A 25,940-nucleotide genomic window follows, 5' to 3' on the forward strand; every position below is an offset into this window, starting at 1 on the left:
AGTACATTTCAATGTGGAGTAAAAAATTAGTTAGAAAAAATAATCAAATAAATTTAAAACAAATAAATGCAGAAGCTAAAAGCGAGTAGAGGAAAAAAAAAAGTTTCTGGATTAGAAATGCCACAATCTCAATTTCAACAGACAATTAGAAGGAAAAGTAATTACAGGGTTTGAATAATCTTACCAAACCCAGAGCTCTGCTAAGCAACAGCCCTAGCACCCACATTGTCCATGCACCCAGTTGATGTCAGAGCAGGTCAGGGCTTTTGGGGGTGAAGGGAGATCCAGCTTGGACACACAAAGTGCTCTGTACAGGCCCAGGCCTGGAGACTGACCACTGCAGCAACATGGACCAAAAAAATTAAGTATACTAGAACACCTTTACACATATACATACATATATATATATATATATATATATATACACACACATATATATGATGATTCAAGAGTTATATAAAGATTGAAAGATTAAATAATTTGCATCATTAAATAAATATAATGTTTTAAATAATATTAAATATTTAAAAGTTAAAGTTATTAAAATCATTTAAATGCATATATTCTATTTATTAGTGATACTCACTGCTGCACAAGGCAAAATTCAATTATCAGTTTTGCATGCAACACCCTGGTATATGAGGTATTGCCATGCTGGCTGCAGAGATGGACATCAGAAACAGAGCCAAGGTCATGGACAGCCAGATGAGTCTGAAGAGGGAACTCCAACAGCTCCCCAAAGCAAAGGAGAAGGCCAGCGGGCAACAGAGAGATCCCAGGGCAGGGGAGGAACAAGCACAGCCCGGGTCAGGGATGGCTACAAGGCATACTTGAGCTGCAGGATGAAAAGGACAGGCTCAGTGTATGGGTTGTGAGGAGCTCCAGGACATCACCTCCAAAGACCCCTTCTCTTTGGCCACTGAGATGTACAAACGCATCCCACCAGCACCAGGCAGGGGCTGGAACGCTCTGGAGTTACCATCCCATGGCAACTGCTGTGCTGCAGGGACTTACCTTCCACCACCCACCAGAATACCCAGTGAGCCTCCCAGATGTGCCATGGGTGCAGCATGTGTTCCCATGTGGCAGTGCCTCACCCTGGGTCAGTGCCAGCAGCAGGAAAAGCTCCAGCTGGCCACCAGGGTACTGCCAGGTCTAGTGCAGTGCTCACAGGACAGCTCAGGCCAGTTAAGGAAAGATGAAGTTCCAAGCGGGACTGACAGGTACTAAGTGGCCAAATCCTACTGCAAACCACCAAGGAGAGAGACTATAAACAAAGAAGGAAAGATAAACAACGAAGAAAAAAGAAAAAGAACCTGAGGTCAACCGAATTGATAGAAAAGCACTTCCACACCTAAAGGCAAAAAACGGATGCTAGTCCTCTTCCTATCCTGAAGTGCATCTTGTGCCATTGCAAGTCTGCCCAGCAGGAGGCACTGGGACACCAGTAACACATACACAACAACCCAGCCTGCTAAGGGTAGCCACTGCATTTACAAACCTTTGTCAGGGTGCCAAAAGCAGAGCAGAATGTCCCCCAAAGCACGGATCTGTGACCAACACAGTCAGTCCTCAGCTGGCAGAGCCACTGGAGGTAGCTGAATGTTGTTGTCCAAAAATCAAGCCTGCCAAGAAGTTCTTCTCATCACCACCACTGGGTGCTTGCTGTCCTTAGCAAGGTCATTTTTGTGGCCACTTCACAGCTGCCAGTGCCCAGGCCAGGCAGAGTTGGTCACTTGAAGCAGAGCTCAGCTGTTACTGGAGGTAACCCCAGCCATAGTAGAAACCAGGGTCCAGCAGCCTCACAGACAACTCCTGCTAATTTCAGCCAGTGTCATTAAACCAAGACAAGGGGCAACAGGCAAGAGAAGGCCAGACAAGCACAGGGTGGACTGGGACAGAGGAGTTCTGCAGGTGAGATGCTCTCAAGGTTTACTCACACCAACAACTGTATCCAGGCTTGTTTTGTTTAAAAACAATGAATAGGAGGCTCATGCTGACACACCTACCACAAGGCTAATGAGTTAACTATAAAAAGGAAACAATCTGATAAACCTGGGGCAGGAAAGTCCTTGGCAGCCACTGCATCTCAGGTTTCACGGGGGCTTTCAGCAGGAGAGTGTTTGGGAAAACATCTGCTGGTTTCCATGGCTGTGCCTGGAGGTGCTGGCCCCAGGTGCAGGGAGACACCTTCTGCAAACAACCCCAGGGATCCCAGGGAAATTCAGCCCAGACAGCAGCTCCAGGGACACAGCACTGCCCCGTGCTGGGGTCTGCACAGGGGTAAACCAGCACAGCTGTGTAATGCTCCAGCCACACTGTGCCCACTACACCCTGAACATTTACATATGGCCTAAACTTCTACCATTTTGTTGTTAGGGGGGGAAAAGAAAAAGGGTCAGGGGAAGAAAGTTAATGGTGTTGATGCTCTGCCCAAATCTTCATGGCTGCCTGCACAGCCCATAGTATTTGGTCTGCCTGAAGCTGCTGTGTGGTGTACTTTCAGTCTGAACTTTACTGACTACATACGAAAAGAATCCGATGTTGTTTTTAACATGCACATTTTAATGAAGCAAACATTTCTATTTAATAAGTTATAAGATACAATTTTACAATCCTGCATTTTATTCCAGTTTATTTTATTTTTACTTTCTAGTTTACAATGTAGTGAGCATTTCACATTAAGGCACTAAAAAAGCACAGTAAAAAAAACCCCAACCTTCCTTTTTTTGCCAGTAACTGTGCTGGAGAGCAGTACATCCACACATAATTACAGAACCGTAAGCATGAACTTCTCCCGAGGGACAGTGACATGTCAACAGGTTTTCAACAAATCCTACCTTCTCCAAACTGCAGAGTTTGAGCTCATCAGGAGAGTTTACTAAAGCCCCAGCAGCTGGCAGCAATTCAGATATGCACCTGGGAAGTAGTATGGAGTAATCCGGGACAAACAGACAAGTTACAAGGAAGTTTCCACTCCCTAACCCTAAGCAGCAACACCTGCTGCAGCACAAAGGGGATTTCGGGAGAGATGACTTTGCTTCAGGCATATCCTCAGACTGAGATACAATAAAGCACCTTGCAGCAAAGAGGGGTTTGTTCATTGATATTGCTATTATTGGTATTGCTATCACTGGTAACTTCACAGACCTACCCTGTGTCCCACTGCTGATGTGGGTCCCATTCCCAGGATGGCTCCTTTGCCTCATCTCAGACACTGGCCTGGCCTGCAGCCTCCAGGGAAACCAATGGGCATCTTCTCAACACACCTTGGTGCTCTGGACTGCAGTGACTCTGGGCCACACAGCTGACAGCCATGCCTGGCTTGGCAACTTCAGGGGCTTTACTTAACCCAGCCAACCCAGGGCTTGTTCTTAAATCAAAAAGAGTGTGTGGGGGGGTTACCTGTAAAGTTGAAGAAACATCACCAGCATCCCAAGCTCATCAAAAACCGCATTACTAGCATTATGGCCAAAAAGCTATCTGTCTCTAGAGTTACAAAGCATTAACATAGAGAGGCTGAAATCTTACAGGAAGTAATTTTCAATCTGCTTTTGGTTTGCTATAAAAGATAAACTTTTTCTAAATGTAAACCATTGGCAAAGCATTTTCAAAAACATTTTAAATTTGAGTGGTAAAGCTACTTTTAATAGCTTTTTATAATGTTAAGCGTTAAAATTGATCAAGTATACAAAGGCACCTACTATAGTACCAGTTTTACCTTATTTCTTTACAGAAAAGAATTTGAACTGGGGACAGCCCAAGTCATATTCCATAACTAAAATGTTAAGTCTCCAGTCAAATAAAATCAGTAGTTAAGATACCCAATTACAAAGACAAATTCCAGTTTTCAATTAACATCTAAACTCTTTAACATCCGCAAGGGAAATTAGTGTCTAGTCATCCACGTGATTCTCCAAACATTAACAGTGACCCGGACAGTACTACAAAGGTACAATTTCAGGAGATATTAAATAAATTGACATTAGGTTGGTAAGTAGGATAGAAGTGAAATGCTTGTAAAAACAGTTAGAATTTATGTCTGACTATTGAAATGTGAGCCGTGTGTATCTAGAGACTGCATTTTGCAACACGACTGCACCCAGGACAGCTCTGCATCTGAACTGCGAACGCAGAGAGCACCCGACAGCGCGTCTAAGGGACGGTAACGTGGAAGGGACTCCCAGGAATGTGCTCGTCACCCCACTTCACTGCCAGGACATAGTCCCCCCTTTCCTTGACAACATAAGTGACGTTGTACTGATGGCTGCCCAAATGCTTGATGGACACCTCTTCGCACGGTATTGTAGGTCCATGGACGCCAACTAACAGCATGTTGGAACCTAGAGCAAAATACAAAAATGTTAGTGTCCCTGAGCTTAAACAAGGCAGCGTGGTTCTATCATAATATATTGGCTCTGGAACACATGGATTTTGCTATTTTAATTTACAGAGTGGTAGCTGAGCCATACCTGAGATTAATTTGGTATAAGAAGGAATTTTATATTAAAAAGCTTTCAACCTCATAGACGTGAGGGTTTATCTGTGCTATTTGCCAGACCTAACAGGTTACCACTGAGTAGAACAAAGGAGCCACCAATGCTGCTTGTGAAAACAAGCTGGTATTGCTTTACAAGTACTTCATCAGAAGTTAATAAGCAGGGGCCAGTGGATGCAGCTGGCCTGTAATCCACCTACCACAGAGCTCCCAGACGGTGATGATGATGAGCATCAAAAGGTAACAGGAACACTGTGCATTACATGCTACAATGCACCACAGGGGTTGCTCAAGTTCAGCAACCTGTTTGTTCTCATGCTATAATCCTGTTCTTTCAGGTGCACCTGGCTCAGACTAAGCCATTGGAGAGAAACTTTACAGCCTCTGTATTAGAACTGACTTGGTGATCACAATATAGTATTGAGCATTTTTTTTTAGTACCAGATCATTACCTCAAGCTCTGAATTTTAACTCAGCAAGTTGGTTTAGGGAAAAAAAATGCTCAGCTAAACCACTGATCCTGAACACCCATGTGGTTCCTGTATCCATACCTGCTTTGCTGCAGTCCACAGAGAAGGAGCTTTTCTGACCCACAAAAGCCTTTGAGAGTCCTGCTCCCCGGGAAACCACTTTGCTGGCATCCGAGGTGGATTTGGGAATGGCGCTATAGCAAGTTTCAGTCGATGACCTTGTCACTGACTCTACCAGGATGGAAGAGGTTTCGTTGGCACTGCCTGGACTAACCAGTCGCTGCCCTGGAAACAGAAGAGGTTTCTAACATTCAGATTTGCCCCATCTGAAAGGCATTCAGAAGGATGTTTCAAAACCCTCCTAATGACTAGCATGCATTCTGCATCCAAAAATGCATTTTTGGAGAGGAGCAATTTCCTACATGGGTTTTTAAGCTGACATCTTCCAGCACTGCTGGCAACAATCCCATCCCAGAGCCCTCAAGTGGCTAAAGGACCACAGGAACTTCAGGATTCATTAAGCAAAGCGGGTTGCTTAAGAAGAGTTAATTGTGCTCCAATCACCAAATGCCAAAAATGACTTGAGTTGGCAGAAAAGCAGGTGCAATTTTGCAATAACCCATTTTGAAAGCAGAGCGTGTCCCAGCCTGGGGGAGCGCAGTCCTTGCCACCCTCTCCCGAGAACATCACCACGCTATGGGCACCACAAGAGGGTTTCACAAGCTCAGGGGGAGGAGTAGAGATGAGCTTCAGCCTGTGCTTAAACACAGTGCTGAAGAGAGAACAAGCTTCCTAAACCAGCCTTCCTAACTTCACCTAGGAGCCTCCCAGGCATAACTGACCTCTGGCTAGGTGATACCTGCACCAAAATGAGACCAAGAGAGGCAACACATGCTACAGGTGAGCAGGTTTCAGGCTTTGAGGGTGGGGGGAAATGGGTAAATAAGTCCTATTTCCCTGAGACCCATGCAAGACCCTAGCACTAGATCAAGACTTAGTATCACCCCACACAGCTGTTACATGGCCCATTACTGAGTCAAGCTGCCAAGCTCTGTGACTACTGCTTTTGTAGCTGCTCCTGAGACCCCTCATCTAGGCTTTGGAGGTGATGGGGAGAAATGTTTTGCTTCTCTTGGTTTTGGGCATCTAGACCAGAATACCACAATGTCTCGGGAGGATTTTTTTTTTTTTGCTGAATGACATGACCTACTTCAGGCACAGAGTAAATACTAGTTAGCTTTTTACCTGTAACCTTTGCCTTGAAAGGGCTGCCCACTATGTGGTTAGGTCCACCATATTTAACTCCAATTAAATAGTTTCCTGGAGCCATGGGTGTGTACATGACTTTGTAACCTTCTGGAGTTTCCTGGCAGTCCATTTTCACCTTTGATGGCCCTTCAATTGTAACAGAGAGGGTACCTGGACCAGCCTTGGTCGTGTTAATGAAAAACTCCGACTGCAGTCCTAGAAAGACGTAGCACAGTGAGACACACTCTTCCTCACACCCGATGTTACACACGCAGCCTCAGGCATTCAATACGGGGGAATTCGGCACAAGATCAGTCTCCCAGGGCTTCAGACAGGGAGGGGCACCACATCCACCCCAGCAGCCTTGCTCAGACCAGCCCCAAATGGAGCTCTGCACCTCTGGCAGCCTCCCCAGCTTCATCCTGGCTCCCTCCTCCAGTTAGGTTATGTGACTGTGCGGGAAAAGGGGTCATGACAGCCCTTCAGGACTCAAATGGAAGTAATTTGGTATCAAAAAACTGGCTTAGAGAGAAAACAAGAGCTTTTCTGCTGGGCATCAGAGTCCACACCCACACAGCTCCAGCACGGCTAAGTTTGGGAGAGCTCAGAGCTGTCTCGCTGCCTGGACTGCAAATCAGCAGTGAAGAGCCCACAAGAAAGCAGGAAGGACAAGGGGCAGGAGATGGCCTGGAGGAGATGTGTGTTTGAACTGCTCGGCAACAGCACTCCAAGCAGTTTGTGGAAACAAAAGCTTGTTTAATTACAGCATCTGGTTAACACAGCTGAATTATTGCTGCTAATACTAAGCCAATGACACAATGCCAGCAACACAAGAAAAAATTAAGTAAGGCTTTCAGCCCCCAAATAATTTACTGTCAGACTCTGGCCTCAAATATTTATGAACTTTGGGCTGTTGCATGAGACACTGTTGAGGAGGAATAAAGTGCTCAGGCACACTCAAAACCAGGATGGCCACGGGAAAGTTTACTGCTGCTGCGATGGAAGCAGGAAGACGTGGGAATAAACTCCAGAGAAGTTTCTAGCCTCCCCACAAAAGAGGTTGCTGTGTTGCAATGCTGGAAGAGCCCAGCTCCCACAAAGGATTATGCCAGTTTCCAGAGCTCCAGCAGCCCATCCCACCAGCCTGGGAGGCCAGGCATCAGCCTGCAATGCCCTGCTCAGCTGGAGAGAAGTTAATTCTCAAAGCCAGCAAGCTTCACAGCTTCTTACTAAGAGTTCTTATTCAGAGGCACTGCTCTCTGCTGTGCCCCAGATGAAGGCTTGCATTGTTGGAGGCTGCAGACGCTCGGCCCTCCCAGGGGGATGGTTCAGGTGCTCAGCCACTGAAACCCCTACACTGGGTCATTGTTCTGAAATGCTGCTCAGTAGCTCCCAGGGCACTGTGCTTTTGGCAGTGGCCAGGATTCAACAACGGGGCACAGAGCAGCTTTGCTGAAATTAAACAGTCTATTTAGATTAAAAACAGCCCCAAGCACCTTTATAGATGAAGAAATATTCCCCTGTCCCTGATGCATCACTGGCTGGTATTAATGAGCGCTTTTGTTTCCACCTATTAAAGGGGCTCAAGCTACATCTTTATTTTATAGAGTGTATCTACGTGCTTCCAAAACCAACTGCTTGGTTCCTCCAGAAAAGCAGAAGCTTTGACTGAGTAACTGCAGTATTTTTTTTTTCCACAGGGAGAAAAAAGGTATGAGATGGAATCCACAGGAGACAGCAGTGGATAGGACAAAACAAACTAGGTATTCCCTTACACTACAAAAGGAGAAAAAATAATCATTTTACTCTGCTATTTACCTGTGTGTGTGGCCTGAGCAAGAACACAAATAAATCAAAGTGCATATCCTGGAATGTTTTCATACTTACTAAGGCCACAAATCATAGAAATGAAAAAACAAACCCTAAACCCTACATTCTTGAGTTGAGAACTATCAGATGAGGCAGCCACAGCAGACAACAAGGTGCCAGATTTCCAAAAAGACTGTTCACGCTGCATCTGGAGCATGAATAGCACACTACCAACAGAACAACCCACCTTCTCCCTAGGGTTTACATATCCTACTGCATTTCACTTGAGATTTCTTAGAGGTGCAAGCACCAAAGGGAAGCTAACAGGGAAGGTAACACCCTCATATCCATTTAATTAACACAAGTTAAACAAGATTCCTTCATCTCTAGACAGCTAACTCAGACATCGTGTTCATGTGTGGAAGGGAGCCAGAGCATCTCCAGAGCTTGAGGGACCACCGACGTGGAGCTAAGCTAACCAGCAGAGCTGTAGCCCAGCTGCTAACCAGCAGTTCAGTGAATGCGTGTTGCAGTTGCTGATTTACGTAAGTTTTAAGTTTGTTAAGGCTCAGTATAGGCTGCAGACTTGTGAGTGATGGTTATAAGACATAAGGAGCATGCTAGAAAGCAAAATTAGCCTGCACTCAGGTCAGAAGAGAATGTAGGTTAGTTCAGCTGCCTTAGCAGGTGAAGTCATGTAAAAGTATGCCTAGAAATAGGTTCTGTACACCTCAAAGCCCAAGTGCAAGCAGTCTGCAGGAGAAGGGTTACCCGTGGTGCCGCTCTCCAGGCCGGATCCGTAGGCTGTGACAAGGGCGGGATTGCCCGCCTGGCCGGGCTCGCCCACGCGCACTTTGAAAGGGCTGCCCACCACGTGGCTGCCGTTGAACTTCACATCGATGGAGTGGACGCCGTTCTCGTGGGGGATGAACCGAACGGCGTATTTATCTGCAACAGAGAGACAAGGGGCTCTTCTGACAAACCAGAGGCAACCATCCAACCATAAACCACCAATTAGACCCAACACAGGGCTGATTTAGCAATCCAAGCTTCTGAAAGCATTTGACATATTTTGGTTCCAGTTTAAGTGAACTCAGCTAAAGGAGCTGCTAAGCTTGTATTTAAGCAGGAAAATGCTGTATTTCTCACAGAAAGTTTTACAGCTTGTGTTTTCACCTTGTTCACTAGGACCTGATCTCAACTGTCATCTAGTCTGAGGATTATTTGCCTCACTCATACACTAAACATGAGAACTGAATCACAGCCCAATCTGCCGGCAGCTGAGGGAGAAGAAAAGCAGCTGGTAAGAGCAATCCAAACCTTACCAGCAAGCTGAGTGCACTGCTCTGACACCACACCTTTATCTAATGAAGTAATTTAGCAATTTGCTGATATTTCACATTTTTGATTGCATGTTAACTCAGAGGCGGGACTGATCTCCCCCAGCTGGACAGCTGCCGTTTGTTCATAGTACAGACCATAACTCATACAAACTTCAAGTGAAAAAGAAAAGTTCATTGCTGAAACAGGTGCTGAGCTTTCTGTAGTGTTTGCTTATAGACAGCTTCCTTGACATTTCATGTGAAGGAGTGACTGTGAGTTAAATATAAACTCTTAGTCATCGATCGAAGCATGGCTTTGAGAAATAAACTTCTCCCGTAGTTAAATTCAACACCACATCATATTTATTACTAATGTCACTGTACCTTCACTGGCAAGCCAAGACTTAAATACCTCTATCTTAGACAAGCTGGGGCTCAGTCAGTTCATGGAAAAACATGGACATAACCCTGACTGAACAGCTCTTAACACCAAAAAGTCCTTTTCCAAGCAGCATGCTCATCCTTGGGACACACTATTTGTAAGCCAGAGGAACCAAATTCCCTATGTGGCAGCAAGTGCTCTGGAGGTCATGCAATTGTTCTGATCATCACCAAGCTGTGCTCACCTGGCTCCAGCTCAGACACATGGCACTCTTCGACAGCTCCGGAGGGGCTGTGGACTTTAGCATCGATCTTGCCCTTTGCCCCGTTCAGCCTTATAGCAAAGGATGCTGGCTGATTAACTTTTAATCCAGACTCCTGAGAACGCAACAGTCAGATTATCAAATTCAAACTTTCATTTCAGACAGCACAAGATCCGTGGCAGGGAAATAACCACTTCAGCATGAGGGTTTTTTGATTTTAACAAAAGGCATAAAATTGTGACTTGCATTAACTCTCAAATCAGATGCTCTCTCCCCTCTTAGGCGGTGGCTGATTCAGGAGTCACCCACGCTGGCTAGGCTGACTTTCCCATGGTAACAGACTGTTTTTGGAAGCCAGACAATTGTGCCACATCAAAGAGAGGCAGGTTTACAATACTAGTCACCCATTATCACTGAGGACAGTCCTTGGTACTCAGGCACTTGATTTAAAGGATGCTTAAGCTATAGCTCCATTTTCAGCCCATTCATTCATTCCAGATTCATTCAGGGAAAAGCCTCTGATAATCCAAATGTCTGAAAGAGTAATATGCATGTTTATATTTGCCACAAGAGGCTGCATTTAGAACATCACCACAAGATGTCTCAAACATAAGAAAGTAATTTAAAACATGAAACCAGATGTTGTTGTGCTCTCAGGTCATTGGTGGAAGGCGAGAAAGCTCCACATCTGAGCCACAGTGGTCCTCGACCAGCACAGCCCATGCAGATGTGCAGCAGTAATATCTCACACTTAACATACTTTACCTCATTTTGTTTTCAACTAAATCCTGAAGAGGAAAATAAATGCAACTGAGTAGAACTGAGGTACAATGTATAAACAAGTCCCTGATGTGGGTTTAGTGGAGGCTGATGCTGCACAATGGACTCCGTTACAGAATACTCAGCTTTATCTGCCTCTCCAGGACTTAATTGAAGTGAGTATTCCTGTCAAAGAGTCTTTAAATGAAACACAAGGCAAACATCAATACCACAGTGACTAATTAACGCCCTTGTAACTCCTAGTTAGAAAAGATACTACCAATCAGGCTGTCATGGTTCATTTCCACAGCCGAGGTGGAGAATTCCTGCAGCCCAGGCAAACTCCTGGGGATCACAGCTGGGATATAACCAAAAAAAGCTTTAACTGAAGTACTAATCACTACTCAAGGAGGACTGAGGTACAGTATATTTAGACACAGATTCTCAGTCTCACATCCAGGCTTCTGGCTTTGGAGATTTCAGTCAAGCCTTTAATGTTACTTGTATTTGAATGCCTGTAACCACACACATACACAAATTACATGGTGAGGTTACCAGATGAGCCCAGACCAGCTACAAAGCTGTGATTCACTCTGAGGTTCACTACCTTTCATGAATCATCTGAGCTGTGACTCTGCGGTTTTGTGGCATCAGCCAGAGCAACTCTGTACCCTGACCTCATGGTGGGGGCACCTCTGTCTGCCTGGCCAGGCTGCAGTCATGTCCCAGCCATGCAGCCCTGTGCTACCTCACCCATGGAAACGCAGCTCTTCATGCATGTGCCAAATGAGGAACTTGGTACCAGCATGATCACTCATGGTTCACTCTAAATTTCAGTTCTCCTTGTCCTTCCCCTAGCTAATGGCATGGGAAACATGACTTAGCTCCTCCAATGCTATTTCTGGAGCCTCTTATTCCTACTTCCCAAGTGTTATCACTCCTAACACACTGAATTGAGCCTTCTGCCTTTCCAACTCTGGCTAGCCAGAGTTACCCAGGGGCCAGCTGCCAAAAATCTCTCTGGCTGCAAGCTGAGCTTGACAACAAGCACCAATCAAGACAAGGCTATTACTTAGAAGAAAGGACAACCATTTTGGTCTTGGAGAACAAGGACGAAATCAGTCTCTGTGGTAAGTTGTAGAGATGTTTCCTTATGTCTCACCTGAAGACTAGTGACAGTGAGCCTGCGAGCATCATCGGAGGGGGCGATGACAGGAACCAGGTAGGGGCTTTCAGGAATGTGCTCGTCATTGAACTTTATGGACACCTCATAGTTGCCTGCAGAGAGAAGAGAAGCAGTGAGTGTTCTTAGTTTCTTTAAAAGTCACAGTCAATGCTGATTCCAGCATGTGATTTGGTCTCAGTACATACCTGGCTCTTGAACTATATATGATGCACCACAAGATCCATCCTTATGGTCATCAAAGGTGATTTCTGCTTTACTTGGGCCTTCTACAGCAATAGACAGTCCTCCAGCTCCAGCTTCCCGTGTCCATATGCTGAACTCGGCTGTTGAAGCACACGAGAGCACACACAAGGGTAAGTTTGCTGCTGCTGGGTCCCAGCTTCCTCCTAACAGACTGTAAAGTTCCCCACTTGAGCATATTTGAAGAATAGTAACTCATCCCATTATCCTGGGAGACACTGCTTAGCAGTTTCAGAGGCTCCTGTTAGCCAAAACACTGCACTGCAGACCTGCAACCCAGCAGATTCTGGAGCCCACTGAGAGCAGAGGACTCACCTGGAACACCTGTCTCTCCACGCTCCAGCCCCGGGCCTCCAGCTCTCACTTTATGGGCTCCTCCCTCGCCCAGTGGCCCCACAGTGAACTGGAAGGGGCTGCCTGGCACTGGCTGCCCTTTGTATTTGACATCCACAGTGTGGACCCCCATTTCTTGCGGCACAAAGCGGACACAGTAGGTGTTTTTGTCACACTCTACAATTTCAGCATCAAAGGTTCTACCAGAGGGACTGGTTACCTGAGCTGTCATATCAGCACAATCAATTTCTAGCAAGAGAATAAAAAAAATGCAGATTAGAAAGTGACAAAGGGTTTTGGAAGCAGGACTGAGCTCAAGTGATTACCCAGTACAAATAATAGAAGAGGCACACAGCTATCTGTGTGCTTCTGAGCATAAAACCTGGCCAGCTGCAGCTTCCCAGGTGCTACAGAGGCAGATGAAGTGGCTGGATAAGTGCAGCCAGCTAAGCCTAGCCTACATGATTCACAGTTTCCAGACAGCAATACAAACATTTAACAGCCAACATGATCTCAAAGCCCTGGAGCTAAAGTGAGCTGTACACAGAATAAATTAAGACCTCACCAGTATTTATTTTTTCATGATTATGCTTATTTTTAACTGTTTGAAAAGACACATTACCAGTGTTTCTTCCCTAAGCTATGTTAATATGAGGATGTACTTACAAAACTTAAGCTAGTATTCTCCCTTTCTCAAGTATCCTATGCTACACACGTGCAAGTTGTGGTTTTGGGGATAAGGATGTTGCTGCTTACCTGGGATTTTTAGATTCAGATCACATATGCTTCCTACTGTTGCAACAGAAGGAGCCCGTCTTGTTCGTGTGATGCTCTCCTTAACTCTTCCTTCACCACTTATCTTCACACTAAATGGGCTGCCTGTAAGTATCACAGCAAGTCAATCCTCCTCTGCTTATTACACACACCACTGAGGGCAGAAATGAAAGCTTCCTCTGACTGCAGGGAATCACAGGGGAACTCTGATACCCAACTAACAGTCAGGCCCAAGTCAAACACAGGCAAGTAACCAGAACAGTTTTGGATGGCTGCCTGGGAAGAACCTCCTCAAATCTTTGGGACTTATGGTCCAAGCCAGATCACACAGCCCACCCACAGTTCCAGAGTGCTGGTCAGCCAGATAAGACTTCTGTTGTACTAATCAAAAATTTGCCCAACACTTCTGCTTACCTGGAATATGTTCATCTGCAAATTTAGTGGACACAATGTACACACCAGGTACAGTTGGAAAATAGGACACTTTGCAAGTTCCATCTTCTAGATCTTCAGTTTGGATCTCTACCTTGCTGGGTCCTTCAACTGCCAGTGAGATCCCACCATAACCTACAATATAGGTAAGTTAGCCTCAGATTTCCAAAGCTCTAATCTAAATCTGACATAAAATAGCCCAAAGCCATAGTAAGTGCCAGTTGGTAGGATTGACTCATAATGGGCACATGGGAGTTGCACAATGCCTTAATGGCACTTCTGTACTCGTAATCAGTCAGAGGCACTGCATGCATTCAGCTCCTAAAATTCTCTATCCCTTTTTCTTTCAATAATGTTGAAAAGTTATCTACCAAGATAAAATGTTATCCAAGGCTCCACATTAAACTAACAGGGAAATAACTATCTTCCTCATTTCCTTTTTGCAATACCAAATGATCCTAGAGCCAGCACCACCTCAGTGACAGTCCCTGTTGTTTTTAACAAAGACATGAGCCAGGACCTTACAAAGCATATTCTAAAACAGCACTGTCTGTGGTTAATAACTGACTGTGCTTAATGGCAGCTGCTTTGCAGCTTGTGACCTGGTGGTTGCATGCTGAGGGAGGCAGTGCCCTTGTGTATAGTCAATATATATCTCATAGCATCTCAGGGTCCCTTTGTGAGGGAACTAACCAGCATCTCTCGTGTCTACAATGAAGTCACACATTTCAAAGGTTCGTCCTTCTACCAAGCCACGTCCAAAAACTCTTGCCCGTCTGGCATCCCCGATCTCAGACTGGACCACCATGATTGTCACAGGGCTGTTTGGTACATGGCTCCCATTTTTCTTGATGCTAACCAGATGTTCTCCTACTTCCCGAGGAATGAATGAGATGCCTACAAAGCAGAGAAATGTGAGAAATTTATTCAGTTTTTATTTGTGTTATACTTCATTTGAATGCCTTAATCACACCAAGGAATGAAATACTGGAAGGGCAGTCTCTTTACGCATGTTGAAGGGCTGCTCCCAAGTGGACCACAAGGCCATTCATATATGCTGACAAAACCCACTTCAATTGCAACCTGGCACGTCACATGCAAGCAAACACAAGAGGCCACTCTTCATACTTTTCTGTCTTTGGACAACTGTAGCAAACAGTATCAACTACTTGGTTCAACAACTCTTCTGGGAAGGAGCACAGAAGTCAGTCATTTCACAAAGCAAAGCAAACTGGAGTAAAGACTCACAGTAATCTCTTGGATCTTACCAATGTGGTTATTGGGCAGCCTCTTCAGAAGACAAGGCTCATCACGACCAGATGGGGCTTTAATGCTGGCTGTTAGGAGACTGAGATCAGTCTCATTGATATCCAACATGAAGTCAGCAGCAGAACCAAGCTTAACCTGAGACCGTCTTCTGTTATCATCTGAATACAAAAAGAGAAACGAGTCACAAAACATTATGAGGTGAAGCGCAAAACAAGTCGGAGGACTTCAAATTCCTGCCACAAAGCAGGTTCCCCATGGCACCAGAGGTTAACTTTTAATAAGAAGTGCTTCCAGAAGTTTAAACTTTATACCTGTGATCTTGGCTGTGAATGGACTGCCTGGAATGTGTTTGTCATTGTATTTTACCAGGATGCTGTAGTTCCCAGGTAGAGTAGGCAGGTATGTGACTGTGCATGTCCCATCTTTGTTATCAATGCAACTGATCTCTGCTTTAGAAGGTCCTTCAATAGCCAAGTCCAGCCCACCTAGGAAAAAAGTAGAGTGGCACTTCTGTAAATCTTTGTGAACACCAGGTCCAAAGATTTGATCCAAAGAGAAATGTCCAGTACCTGGTACTGAAAATGGAGCTTTCAAAGGACAGCAGCAAAACCAGCTCAGACCAACCCACAGTTGGCCACAGTAAGGCCACAGTTCTATTCAGTCTTTAGATTTCCCGAACAGTGATTCCACACCCAGTCATCATCCCTTAGATATAAGCTGCTTCCAGTTTATTTTTAATTGAACAAATAACCCAGTACCACAGGGTTCATCTACTGTTCTCAGGAAGGGGTAATAAAGCAGTTTTTACTGCAAGTCACAGCCTGATAATGGCGTAAGTCATTTGTGTCCCATCAGAGATTCATAGTTGGACAGATAAATGTAAATGAAAGCCAATGTGCTTTACACTACCAAGAAGTTCCTTGCTTAGGGTAGGATGGGTTTAAAGAACTGACTTACCCTCTCCTGCATCTTCTGTGACGATGGTGAAAGTTGCTGGTTTATTTGCAATCCCATAGATGAGGCCAGGCCCATAAGCAGACACACTGCCACTGTTGGGGTAATTGACATAGAACTGCAGAGGGCTCTCTAAAGGGGAAAAAAACCAAAAAGAAGCACTTTTGAGGATGAGTGGTCTGGACGACAAGAACCGATACCCATGTTCCTGAATGCCCTTCTCGTTATGTGGTATCTAAAAAACCTTACTGTGACTGTAAATGCACTTAAAAACCAAATAAGTCTCCGTTTCCATCCTCAAAAGACACTTTTCCACAATTTATGCCACATTCAGTCATGAAAGAGTAAGTGTTACTCTAGTTACCAGAGATAAGCTTAAATGATGTTGTAAAGGGTCTTGTTCACTGCAAGTTTATTTTTAGCACATTAAATCAGAACATGACTCAGAAGCAGGCTTTCAGCTCAGGCACCGATTCTGAATTTTGGTAGCACAGAATTAGGAACTAGCACAGCACATTGTCTGACTCAATGAACCTGAACTAGCAAATTGAAGGGTATCCAAGAATGTATTTGCCAACCTCAGATTAGCTAAGCTAGTGCACAAGAACAAAAAGCACAGTCACTAACAACCAATAATGGTTTCAAAAAAAGGCACAGATAGCTCTTCAGTCCAAAGTTAGATTCTGCAGCTGAGACAGTAAAAAGTTTGATTCATGACAACCTTCAAGAAAGAAACATTATGGCACATTATATTTCTATCCCAGCACAGGGTTGTATCTTAGTGAACCAATACAGCAGACAGGTCAGCACCTATGGGGGTGTGACACCCATAAAGTGCTGAAGAGACTGAAGCAGCACCACACATCACATCCCTGAGCTCCCCACTTCAGCCTAAGTTAGGCTGTCTTTCTGTACAAACAGAACCAGCAGTCTCTCTCAGGCAGTGCTGAAGGTATTTTGTCTCATATCTACACATCCCTCTACAGGTCTGCCCCTTTCTGCCCAGTCCCCCAAAGCCAGCATGCCTGGAGAACCACAGGGCAGCCACAGCCTCCAGGCAAGGCAGTGCTTCCACTGGGGAGCTGGTGAAGCAAGGACAAAAGAGAAATGGAATGAAATGCAGTGGTTTCTGTTTGTTAAGAAGCAGCCAGGAAGAAAGAAAGAAAGATTACAGCATAATATGCATGTGTGTTTTATTTTACTGCAATCAGATGGAAACAGTAACTATAGTATTTCAACCAACCAGTTCTCCCCACAATTTTGAGATTTTTTGCCAGTGCAGTTTTAAGGATAAACACACACTGTAACCAGTAGTTTTGCTGAGCACCATGGCAGTAAATTTCAACCTGAAAAACTAGTAGTTAGAAAATTGTATGTTTCTTCTTTGTATTAAACGCCACAAAACCTAGTTTCTCCAAAACCAAAATCCATTTTAAGCCTGGCTGGTACTATTAAACCACAATGGAAGCTCGTATGTGCTGGCATTTACTCCTTTGCTTTAGTTGTTTCTGGACTGCTTGTAGAGAAAGGGCAGCTGAATGATAAAACATCCTGGGCAGATCTTTCCACAGCATGTATGACTTAGCTACAGAACCTCACCAGGAACCAGATGCATCAGCAGGACTCTGCACTCACATTTGCATTGCCTGCTTTGTCAGACTTACCCGGGATGTGATTTCCCATGTATTTTATGTGCATCTCATGCAGCCCAACCTCAGTAGGAGCATATTTCACTGTTACTGTGCCATCTTTATTATCCACGATATCTGGTGTATCCATCTTTCCAGAGGGCATGTGCACTTCACCTACAAAAGGCCACCATGGGAGTTATAGAAGGAGAAGCTGCCTGCTTCCCCTCTCCCACCCACAGAGAATTGTCTAGCCATTTTAAATTGTTAAATTCCTTACCCACAGGCACAAATAGGAGACTAATGGGAACATTAACCAGACATGTTTTCTACTTAAGCTACATGAATACAAGGCAGTGGTAGACATCTGGCAAACAGTCCTGTGACCTTACAAACTCTACAAACAGGGCTATTTGCTGCAGCCACGGAGCTTTTCACAGCAAGCTGCATAAAAAGCGCTGATCTACCTCGTAGCAAAGATGCCCCCTCTTCCGCTGCACTTTTGAAAAGCAAAGTTTGACTGCTCCTTCAAGCTGGGACAGGCCAGGGCTTGGGTGGTTGGGATTGCTGAGCTAAAGGGCAGAGAGGACATAGGCCTTGGGTGCTACTGAAGTGATGCTCTCAGTTGCCAGACTTGTAGAAGAGGGGTCACCTGCTTTGGAGAAGGTATGTGTAACAGGATTGCAGAATTAACTGCTTTACAGCATCTGCAGAAAAGAAGTAATGGAGCTTATCAAGGATGCATGTAGCTGCTCCAGAAGGGAAAAAGCATCAATAGGCCCTATAGTGCAGTACCTCACAGCCTAGCACTAAGGCCACAGCAACACACCAAGAATCCCCTCACTAAACTCAAACCATTCAAGGGGCATATCCTACTCATCCTCAGCGGGTGCCACTCAATGTGAAATTAAACAGCTATATTGCTGGCAGGATACAAACCTCCCACACACACTGTGGTCTAGACCACCCAGTATGTTAGCTGCAAATGGATAAACACACTAACAAAGCATGAATCTCCCTGAGAGGCACTCCAGGTACCTGTTATTTCTCCTTTCCTTACAGCAAATGGGATAACCATATCAAAGGGCCTGAACCCCATGCCGTTCATGTCTCCAACAGGGACGTAAGCTTCTTCTGTAACCTAAAGCAAGCAAAAAGATGGGTCACTTCAAAAGGGCTGGTAGAGCCAAATGAGCACTGAGCAACTCCACTGCAAGCACAAGCAGAAGAGAGTGTGCAGTGATTATTGCAGCCAGCCAAGGACTGGGCTCCACCAGAGCAGTGTCCGGCCAAGCTCTCCTTTACAACACCACACCGCAGAGCAGAGCAAATCAAACATGGCACGGATGGAAGACATGCTGGAAAAAAGGAAGAGATAAAAATGGAACACAAAGGGATGGAAGACAATGTAGTGCACACAAGACCCAAAGTGGCTCCATCTGAAAGGATTTAGTTGCTTAAGGCCTGGAAGAGAAAGTGATTTTTAAATGGGGCAGAATGATTGCAACACAAAATGGACAAAAGAAACGAGTTTCACAATGCGACTCTGAACTCAAGACACTGATTTTACTGGGAAAACAAAGCAGTGCACTCAGGGTGCTTTTGCCAATAGCAGACATTTCAGAAGTGGAAGCTGTGGGTGCAATGATCCTCTTCATGTTTACATGAGTTTATTTGGAGACTCCCTTCAAGCAGCAAAGAAAAAACAAGGTCTGGATCCCAAGAACAATTGATGAAACAGAAAGAATGAACACAATGACCAGAGCGATCAAGCAGTCCCAAGAAGCAGGCTGTCATCTGAAATGGAACACAGATGGGGAGCTGAAAAATGTAAAAATTGTGTACCCAAGGGCGGAATCCGGGGGGGGAAGTGCCCACTGGCTCCTGCGACTGTGTGGCGACATCATCTGCATCTACAGCCTGGGCAGGGGTAGAGGCAGGTTAGTTGTTATTAGATGTTATTCTGGCATGGAGGCATTCCCACCTTCCACAGCTCAGAACACACTGCTCCTTCCAGTTCAACACCTTCCTCCCACTGCATAGCCCTCCCAGTCCTCTTGCCATAGCAAAGACCCAGATCCACTCAGGGAAGCTGGGAAACTGCCCTTATCCATAGGCACTGGAGGAAGCCACCAGTGGCACAGCAAAGGGACAAAGCCAGTACATGCCCTTGTTGCATGCTTGGGAGGGAAGTGGAAAGCTATGCCTGAACACTGGTGGAAGTGAATATTAGAGTTGCTTTCTTATGGGACTGATCAAGGAGGGAAGAGTTAAACCTAAGCTGAGAGTCCCTGAGTGCTGTGCAGCATGACATGCCAGCTGGGAGGCAGGGGACCAGCTGCTGTGGGAAAGCTGCTCAGGTTCATGCACTTGGGTGAATGACCCAGCCCACATCCAGCCATAGCAGCAAAGCCTTTCTTCTGATTCATAGCTGGGACTGCGTCGTCAAGGCACCAAATGTGTTTTCCTCTGGCGCAGCCACTCTTGTAACCAAGTGTGCCAAGAGCACGACTTGCAAATTCCCATCTCTCCCATTAACCCAACATGAGTGGCTGGGACTGACGCCCACACAGGCAGCTCCCTGAGGCTCAGCCATCCCAGCCCCTCCTGCCCATTTACACCACTGCAAACCACCCTAATGAAATAACCCACTGGAAACTTCTGCATGGATGGACTCCACTGAGAAAACCAATGCAAAACAGAAATGCTGCTGTTTCAGTGTTCTCTGTCCCCAGCTGAGACACCCAAGTCAAACACATCATGTATCAGTCAGCTAGGAAGTGGGAATTTTGGCTGGCCAGGACTGGGCTCCCTGACCTCGAGAGGTATTTCCTGTGGTGAACCTTGAGCAGCGACTGAGGGACTCATTTCTCTCAAGGAAATCTTCAGACACCCATAGCAATCTGCCAGGATGACAGGTAGGAAGAGCCAGAGTTGCTGGCCCCAGGGACTCGCCTGCGAGCTCCATACGGACTCAGTACAAGCACAGTCCAGGGACTGAGATGACTGACTGATTTCAGGGACCAAGATGCACCAGAGGCTGCTTGGGCTGAGATTACAAGACTGAGAATCGCTTTGCCAACACAGAGAGATGTTCTTCACAAGAAAGGCTTCTGTAAGCCCTGAGAGGCACCTGGTCTGCTTCTTAGGGGACTGGGGTATTGTATTGTTTGCTAAACGTGGAGTACTGCACATAGGAAGGAAGATAATTAGAAGGAGGGAACATTTGGCTATAACAGTTTAACTAGCACTTACAAATCATTTTTAAGTGTGAGCTAACAGTCTGCTTCCATGGAATCTGTCAGCAGACCGTTCCTTATTTTGGGATCATCTTAATAAAAAGCGAGAGACAGAGAAGGCAGAGCACTGTATCTGACAATGGCCAACATAATTAGTTGTAGAAGCTGATTACAACCACCCTTACACCATTTAGGAAAAGAACTACATGGTCAGGAAATGAAAAACAAATTTCTTCTGAAAAGCCAAGTCTTCATCCTCTGATGGTTTCTGTCCCACTTCATTTAACCATTCTGCCTGCTCAAAATAAGCTCTGCAAGGAACAAGGATTCATTAGCGCCTGATACCCTAATAAATATCTGAACATTTACACAGAGTTAACCTATTGCTAAATAAAACATGGCAGCAGGGATCTGAGTGGGAGGTACTTCTGGAGCAGAACTGGCTTACCATGACGGTGAAAGGACTGTTGGGAATGTCCACCCCACCAAAGCGGACATAAATCACATAGGTTCCTGGTTTGGCAGCAGTGTAGAAGATATCGTAAGTCCCGTCCTCATTTTCAACAACATCTGCTTCAGCTTCTGTCCCATCTGGCGTGAGGACCGTACACGTCACTTTTCCCTTCCCTGCTGATTTGGCGTCTACCACAAAACCAACCTCCTCACCAGTCTTCACAGTGGGTGCAATTCCAGGACCTACAAGGCAATTTTAGTTACAGAAAGTGTTCCCAGGACAGTTTTCCCAGGCAGACCGCCTGTGAGGTGCCTGGGGAGCATGGCACCAAGGCACTGGTCCCAGGAAGCCACAGATGTGGTTTTGGGAGCAGATGTACAACAAGGGACATTTGTAAAACTGGTCAGCACAGTGGTATGCTAGAGCTGGCTATCAGTTCTCCTCTTCTGCAATCAGAGAGGCTGGATGGGAAGAGAGAGGAAAAAAACTAAGTTTGAAGAAAGCAATGCCTTAACCCATACTCTTATCATCCTGCCCCTTAATGCAGAGCCAAAGGCACTTCTTCAGCAACTCAGCTGCACTGCTTTAACATAAACCTCTCTGTGTAAGCAGCTATAAAAGGGCACAGTAGCAGCCACGGCCACACTTTCTCCACCATTATCCACACAAGATTGTCTACAGTTCTGCCACACATCCCAAAAAAAAGAACACCATGCACAATGCCAAAATTGAAGCAATCAGATCTAGCTCGAAGAACACTGTGTTTAAAGGAGAACTATTATGTCTTATTTGCAGTAGTACATATTGAGTACTCCTGCTTCTGACCCTCCCTTGTTACCAGGTAAATGGCTCATTTTCAACTGGCAATGAACCTGCTGGTTTAATACATTGGCAGTACTCCAGCACTTACTCCTACAGTGATTCCATTTCAGCTTTACAGCACTGAATCAGAAGCACTTCTTGGAAATGGGAAATTTTAGCTGGCATCTGGCAGTAATCTCCATCTCAGTTACTTTCAATAGTTAGTGACTTGAGTTACTTTGAAGAGTATCAGATTTACCCATTAAGGCATCTTTTAAACAAATTTTGATGATATCTCTTTTTTTTTTTAATTATATCTCTTTTTTTCTCCCATTGTGTCAGGAATGTATTTCTGTTTAGAACAATCTGATAGCAGCCAGCTCATGGACAGGCTTCAGGTGAACTCTGACTGCACAATGCCCAGGTCCAGCACAATGCCCACACACTCTCACAGATCTACAACAACAGATTAAGTTTCCCTGTTCAATTTGGCCTTGCCTACTTTATTTATTTATTCTACAATCAAGGGACTTCATGTTCAATGGTATTCTTGTAACTAGTTCCTGCCACTTCTGCTCCCTGCCACGGCCTCCTGGGAGGTGGGAGCACGCCACAGTGACAACCCAAAGCCACATGATGAACACCCATCCTTAAAAGCTGTGTGCTCCTACAGCAAAAATCTGGAGAGCCCTACACCAAGGCAATGATTTTTTGAGTCATAGTAATATCTAATCTTTAGGTTCTCTTCTTCCCAAAGTCCTGTTCAGACCCAGCCCAATCTTGACCACACAGAAAAGCAGCAGAAACCTCCACTAATAACACCTAGCCTGAACAGGCTTTGCCCATGACCAGCTATTTACATCCTCAGAATCAATTCTGTTGTAGCTTGCATTGAAAAGCTTCTTGGAATGCTCACTGTGCAAGGAAAAGATGCAGTGGTCACACATATATGCATTATTTTTAAATCAACCTCACTTAAGTTCTCAGCCAGATTTATTGATGCCAAAATAAGCATCAGACAGTTGCATCTGGCTGTTTATAACAGCCCAGGCAGTCTGACAGATTTTGCTAGAGGCTGCAAGAGATCCCTGCTCACCCTCAGGATGGACACTTCTTTATCTTTAGGAACACCTCTTCTCTAAGAGCAACCAGACTACACAGGTCTCAAGCATGTCTTCTACACCCATCACATCTACTGTAGCATGCTCAGAAAGCAGCTTTACACCCAGAACTAACAACAGCAAAGAGAGGAGTCGAACACTCACCTGTGGCCAAACACTTGCTGGCATCCCCAGCTGGAGATGCCCGGATCCTGTAGGGAGAGGCTGGGATATCATCTCCTCCATACTTAACACCAATCGTATAGCGGCCCGTTTTGTCAGGGACATAGGTGACTGTGTAAGTGCCATCCTTGTTGTCATGGATGTCCACTCTCTTGGGTTTGCCCTCTTGGTCCTGAGGAATGCAAACCAGAAGATTTAAGCACTAGGAAGGTTTCGAATTTCCTTAGCTGGACCTCAAATCTGTTCAAAACCACACTTAGGTGGTCTCAGATACAGAACTGCAGCTTTTTGAAATTTAAAGATATTTTACTCCAAGACTTTGTAACAAGAACAGAGTATTAGGAGCAGAAAGATATCAGAACACTATAAAATAAACAGTACTATTATTAACTATTATTTGGTTGATAAGACCAACAAGCCATTTTAATGAACTTTATATGAATTTTAAGAAGTTCACGCTTCACTGTCAAACTGCTGTTGGAAATTAAGAACACTTCCCTGTTCCCTGAGGCACAAATGGGCTGTCACATTGTGCAGTTCTGTCCTGAGTAAGCACTAGGTAGCCTTGGGCAGCTGCTCCCTGAAAAGTCAGAGGGCGGGGGAAGCATTACTGGAGTCTGCTGTCAAACCTCCTGCATGAAGCACCAGCTGCTGGCACACTGAGAAGTCTACAGTTAAAAGCAGGTCTCTGCAGCCCTTGCAACTACCATTTCTCATCAGCTGCAAAGCACAAAGCATTTTAGAAAGTCTTTTAAGCCTGCTTATAGGGAATCACATGTTGACTCAATTTTGTATTTTATGACTTAATGCTACCTGAGGTACAGTATAAGCTGCAAAGGACTTGATATTTTAGGTACAGCACAAAAGAGCTTACTTCTTTCAGGAAGGCTTGTGAAACATTTGACATTCAACAGCTCAGAATAAGAAGCAAACAAATGCTGCCAGAAGGATCACCTAATGCACTTCTACCACGCAGGACTTATGGAACTTGATCTTCAAAGCCCCTGGCAGGCCGGGAGCTCTGATAAGCATTTTGGATCCTTTAAGAGCACACTTGCACACCAGAATTAATGGCAACTGCTTTGGTGCACCTGAGCAGGCATTGAGACAGGAGCAAGAATGCAGAAGGGCAAGTACAACCAGGCATACCATGACCTAGGCATGCCAGAGCTCAGCTATGCGCTTTATGGTCCACTAACCAGACACTTTTTTGCTGAGGCCACAGAGTCCAGGCACCAGAAACTTTGGAAAGTGTAGCAACAAAGATAAATCAAAACATTCCTGCAGTTATCTCCTTAAGCAGCTTATGACTTCTGGCAACTTTGAGGGAGATGTGTGATCTAATTTATCATAACATGATGCTCAGAGCGGTGGTTATCTCACGGCCTTGCTGAAGACTGCTGGAAAACTGCCTCCATTTCAAATGCCAGTATTTCCATAATCTTACCAGAAATTACTTATCTCATTTTGGGCATTTGCAGAGTGTAAGTTTAAGCAAGAGCCAAACAGAGCATATCTGATGACTTTAAGACAGAAGTTTCACAAAAGCACTCTCAAGAGCTTCACAAATGCAGAGTGCAAGACTTTCCTGTACCAGACTTTAGCGTCCAGTCAGCAGCCCAGTCTCCAGGACACTGGGTATGTCAGGATAAAGCTGCGGACACTTATGAAAGGAGAGACTCATGCCCACCTAGAAAACATGTTTCCTGTCCTGCTTTGTTTTGTTACATACCGTGATCTGTACAGCCAGAAGTCCCTGCCCAGCATCCTTAGCATCCACAGCGAACTCCACAGGTAGGCTGGCTAGAATGCCATAGGAACTGAGCCCTGGACCACTCGCTGTCACCTTACTGGCATCGTATGTAGGAAGCACTTTCACCTTGAAGGGACTTAAAGAGAAACACATTATTTTCCCTCCTCCTAAGTCAATGGCTGATAGTTGCTGCTGTACAAGTTATACAGCCCTCTTACACTGTCTGCTGCAGGTGCAGTGGGCTCAAAACACCACTGAACCCCAAAGTCGTGCAAGGAGCTGCACTGGTTAAGTAAAAAGGACCCCAGCCAGTCTGTAAATGGTGCTTATGTGCTGGGAGAACACCAACGGATTGTTAAATCTTCACTTCTGCAAAGTTTCCCCTACCACCTTACCTTCGAGGAATCTCTTCATCTGCATATTTGACGGTGATCATGTAGGGTCCCTCCTGCATAGGGGTGTACACCACCGTGTGGGTGCCATCTCCATTGTCTACCACATTAACAGGTCCCACAACTCCTAAAAAGGCAACACATTTTTTTCTCAGATATGCTATTAAAATACTCATTTGCTGCACAAAGCTACAAGATGGACTGCTCATTTATAACAAATTTCAGTTGTGTTTTTTTTTTTAATGAAAGCAACAGGCAGGGATCAATGATCAGTTTCTCTTATTTTATATTCAAAGCCATTGACTTGAGATAGATTTTTTTTATCCACTGCTCTCTGGGCTCCCATCTTCTTGCTGTAAACAAAAGCTAGCAGGAAAAAACTGGAGAAAGATCAGCCTTTTGGTACAGTCTAGGTCAAGAGCAATTGCTAAAGGTGTATTGAAGAACTTTCA

General features: G+C 45.1%; 1 protein-coding gene across 3 annotated transcripts in view; it reads right to left on the reverse strand.

Annotated features, from left to right (window-relative positions):
• Positions 1–2,544: 2,544 nt before the first annotated feature.
• FLNB (filamin B) overlaps positions 2,545–25,940 on the reverse strand; it is a 70,734-nt gene continuing 47,338 nt past the window's right edge. Inside the window, exons 26-46 of one of the 3 annotated variants that reach the window (XM_009091078.4) lie at positions 25,492–25,615; positions 25,076–25,232; positions 23,326–23,515; positions 21,254–21,501; positions 19,412–19,486; positions 18,605–18,707; positions 17,603–17,743; positions 15,942–16,070; positions 15,296–15,469; positions 14,984–15,142; positions 14,409–14,612; positions 13,698–13,850; positions 13,266–13,388; positions 12,492–12,758; positions 12,122–12,259; positions 11,913–12,028; positions 9,974–10,106; positions 8,797–8,973; positions 6,214–6,432; positions 5,050–5,253; positions 2,545–4,343 (exon numbers count right to left, since the gene is read on the reverse strand). In XM_009091078.4, the coding sequence (XP_009089326.2) occupies positions 4,156–4,343; positions 5,050–5,253; positions 6,214–6,432; positions 8,797–8,973; positions 9,974–10,106; positions 11,913–12,028; positions 12,122–12,259; positions 12,492–12,758; positions 13,266–13,388; positions 13,698–13,850; positions 14,409–14,612; positions 14,984–15,142; positions 15,296–15,469; positions 15,942–16,070; positions 17,603–17,743; positions 18,605–18,707; positions 19,412–19,486; positions 21,254–21,501; positions 23,326–23,515; positions 25,076–25,232; positions 25,492–25,615 (3,422 nt within the window). In that variant the 3' untranslated portion in view covers positions 2,545–4,155. The remainder of the gene's footprint in view (positions 4,344–5,049; positions 5,254–6,213; positions 6,433–8,796; positions 8,974–9,973; positions 10,107–11,912; positions 12,029–12,121; positions 12,260–12,491; positions 12,759–13,265; positions 13,389–13,697; positions 13,851–14,408; positions 14,613–14,983; positions 15,143–15,295; positions 15,470–15,941; positions 16,071–17,602; positions 17,744–18,604; positions 18,708–19,411; positions 19,487–21,253; positions 21,502–23,325; positions 23,516–25,075; positions 25,233–25,491; positions 25,616–25,940) is intronic. The other 2 variants (XM_009091079.4, XM_018915080.3) reach the window with 2 other exon arrangements.

Source organism: Serinus canaria, chromosome 12, assembly GCF_022539315.1.
Source record: "Serinus canaria isolate serCan28SL12 chromosome 12, serCan2020, whole genome shotgun sequence".
Lineage (NCBI taxonomy): Eukaryota > Metazoa > Chordata > Aves > Passeriformes > Fringillidae > Serinus > Serinus canaria.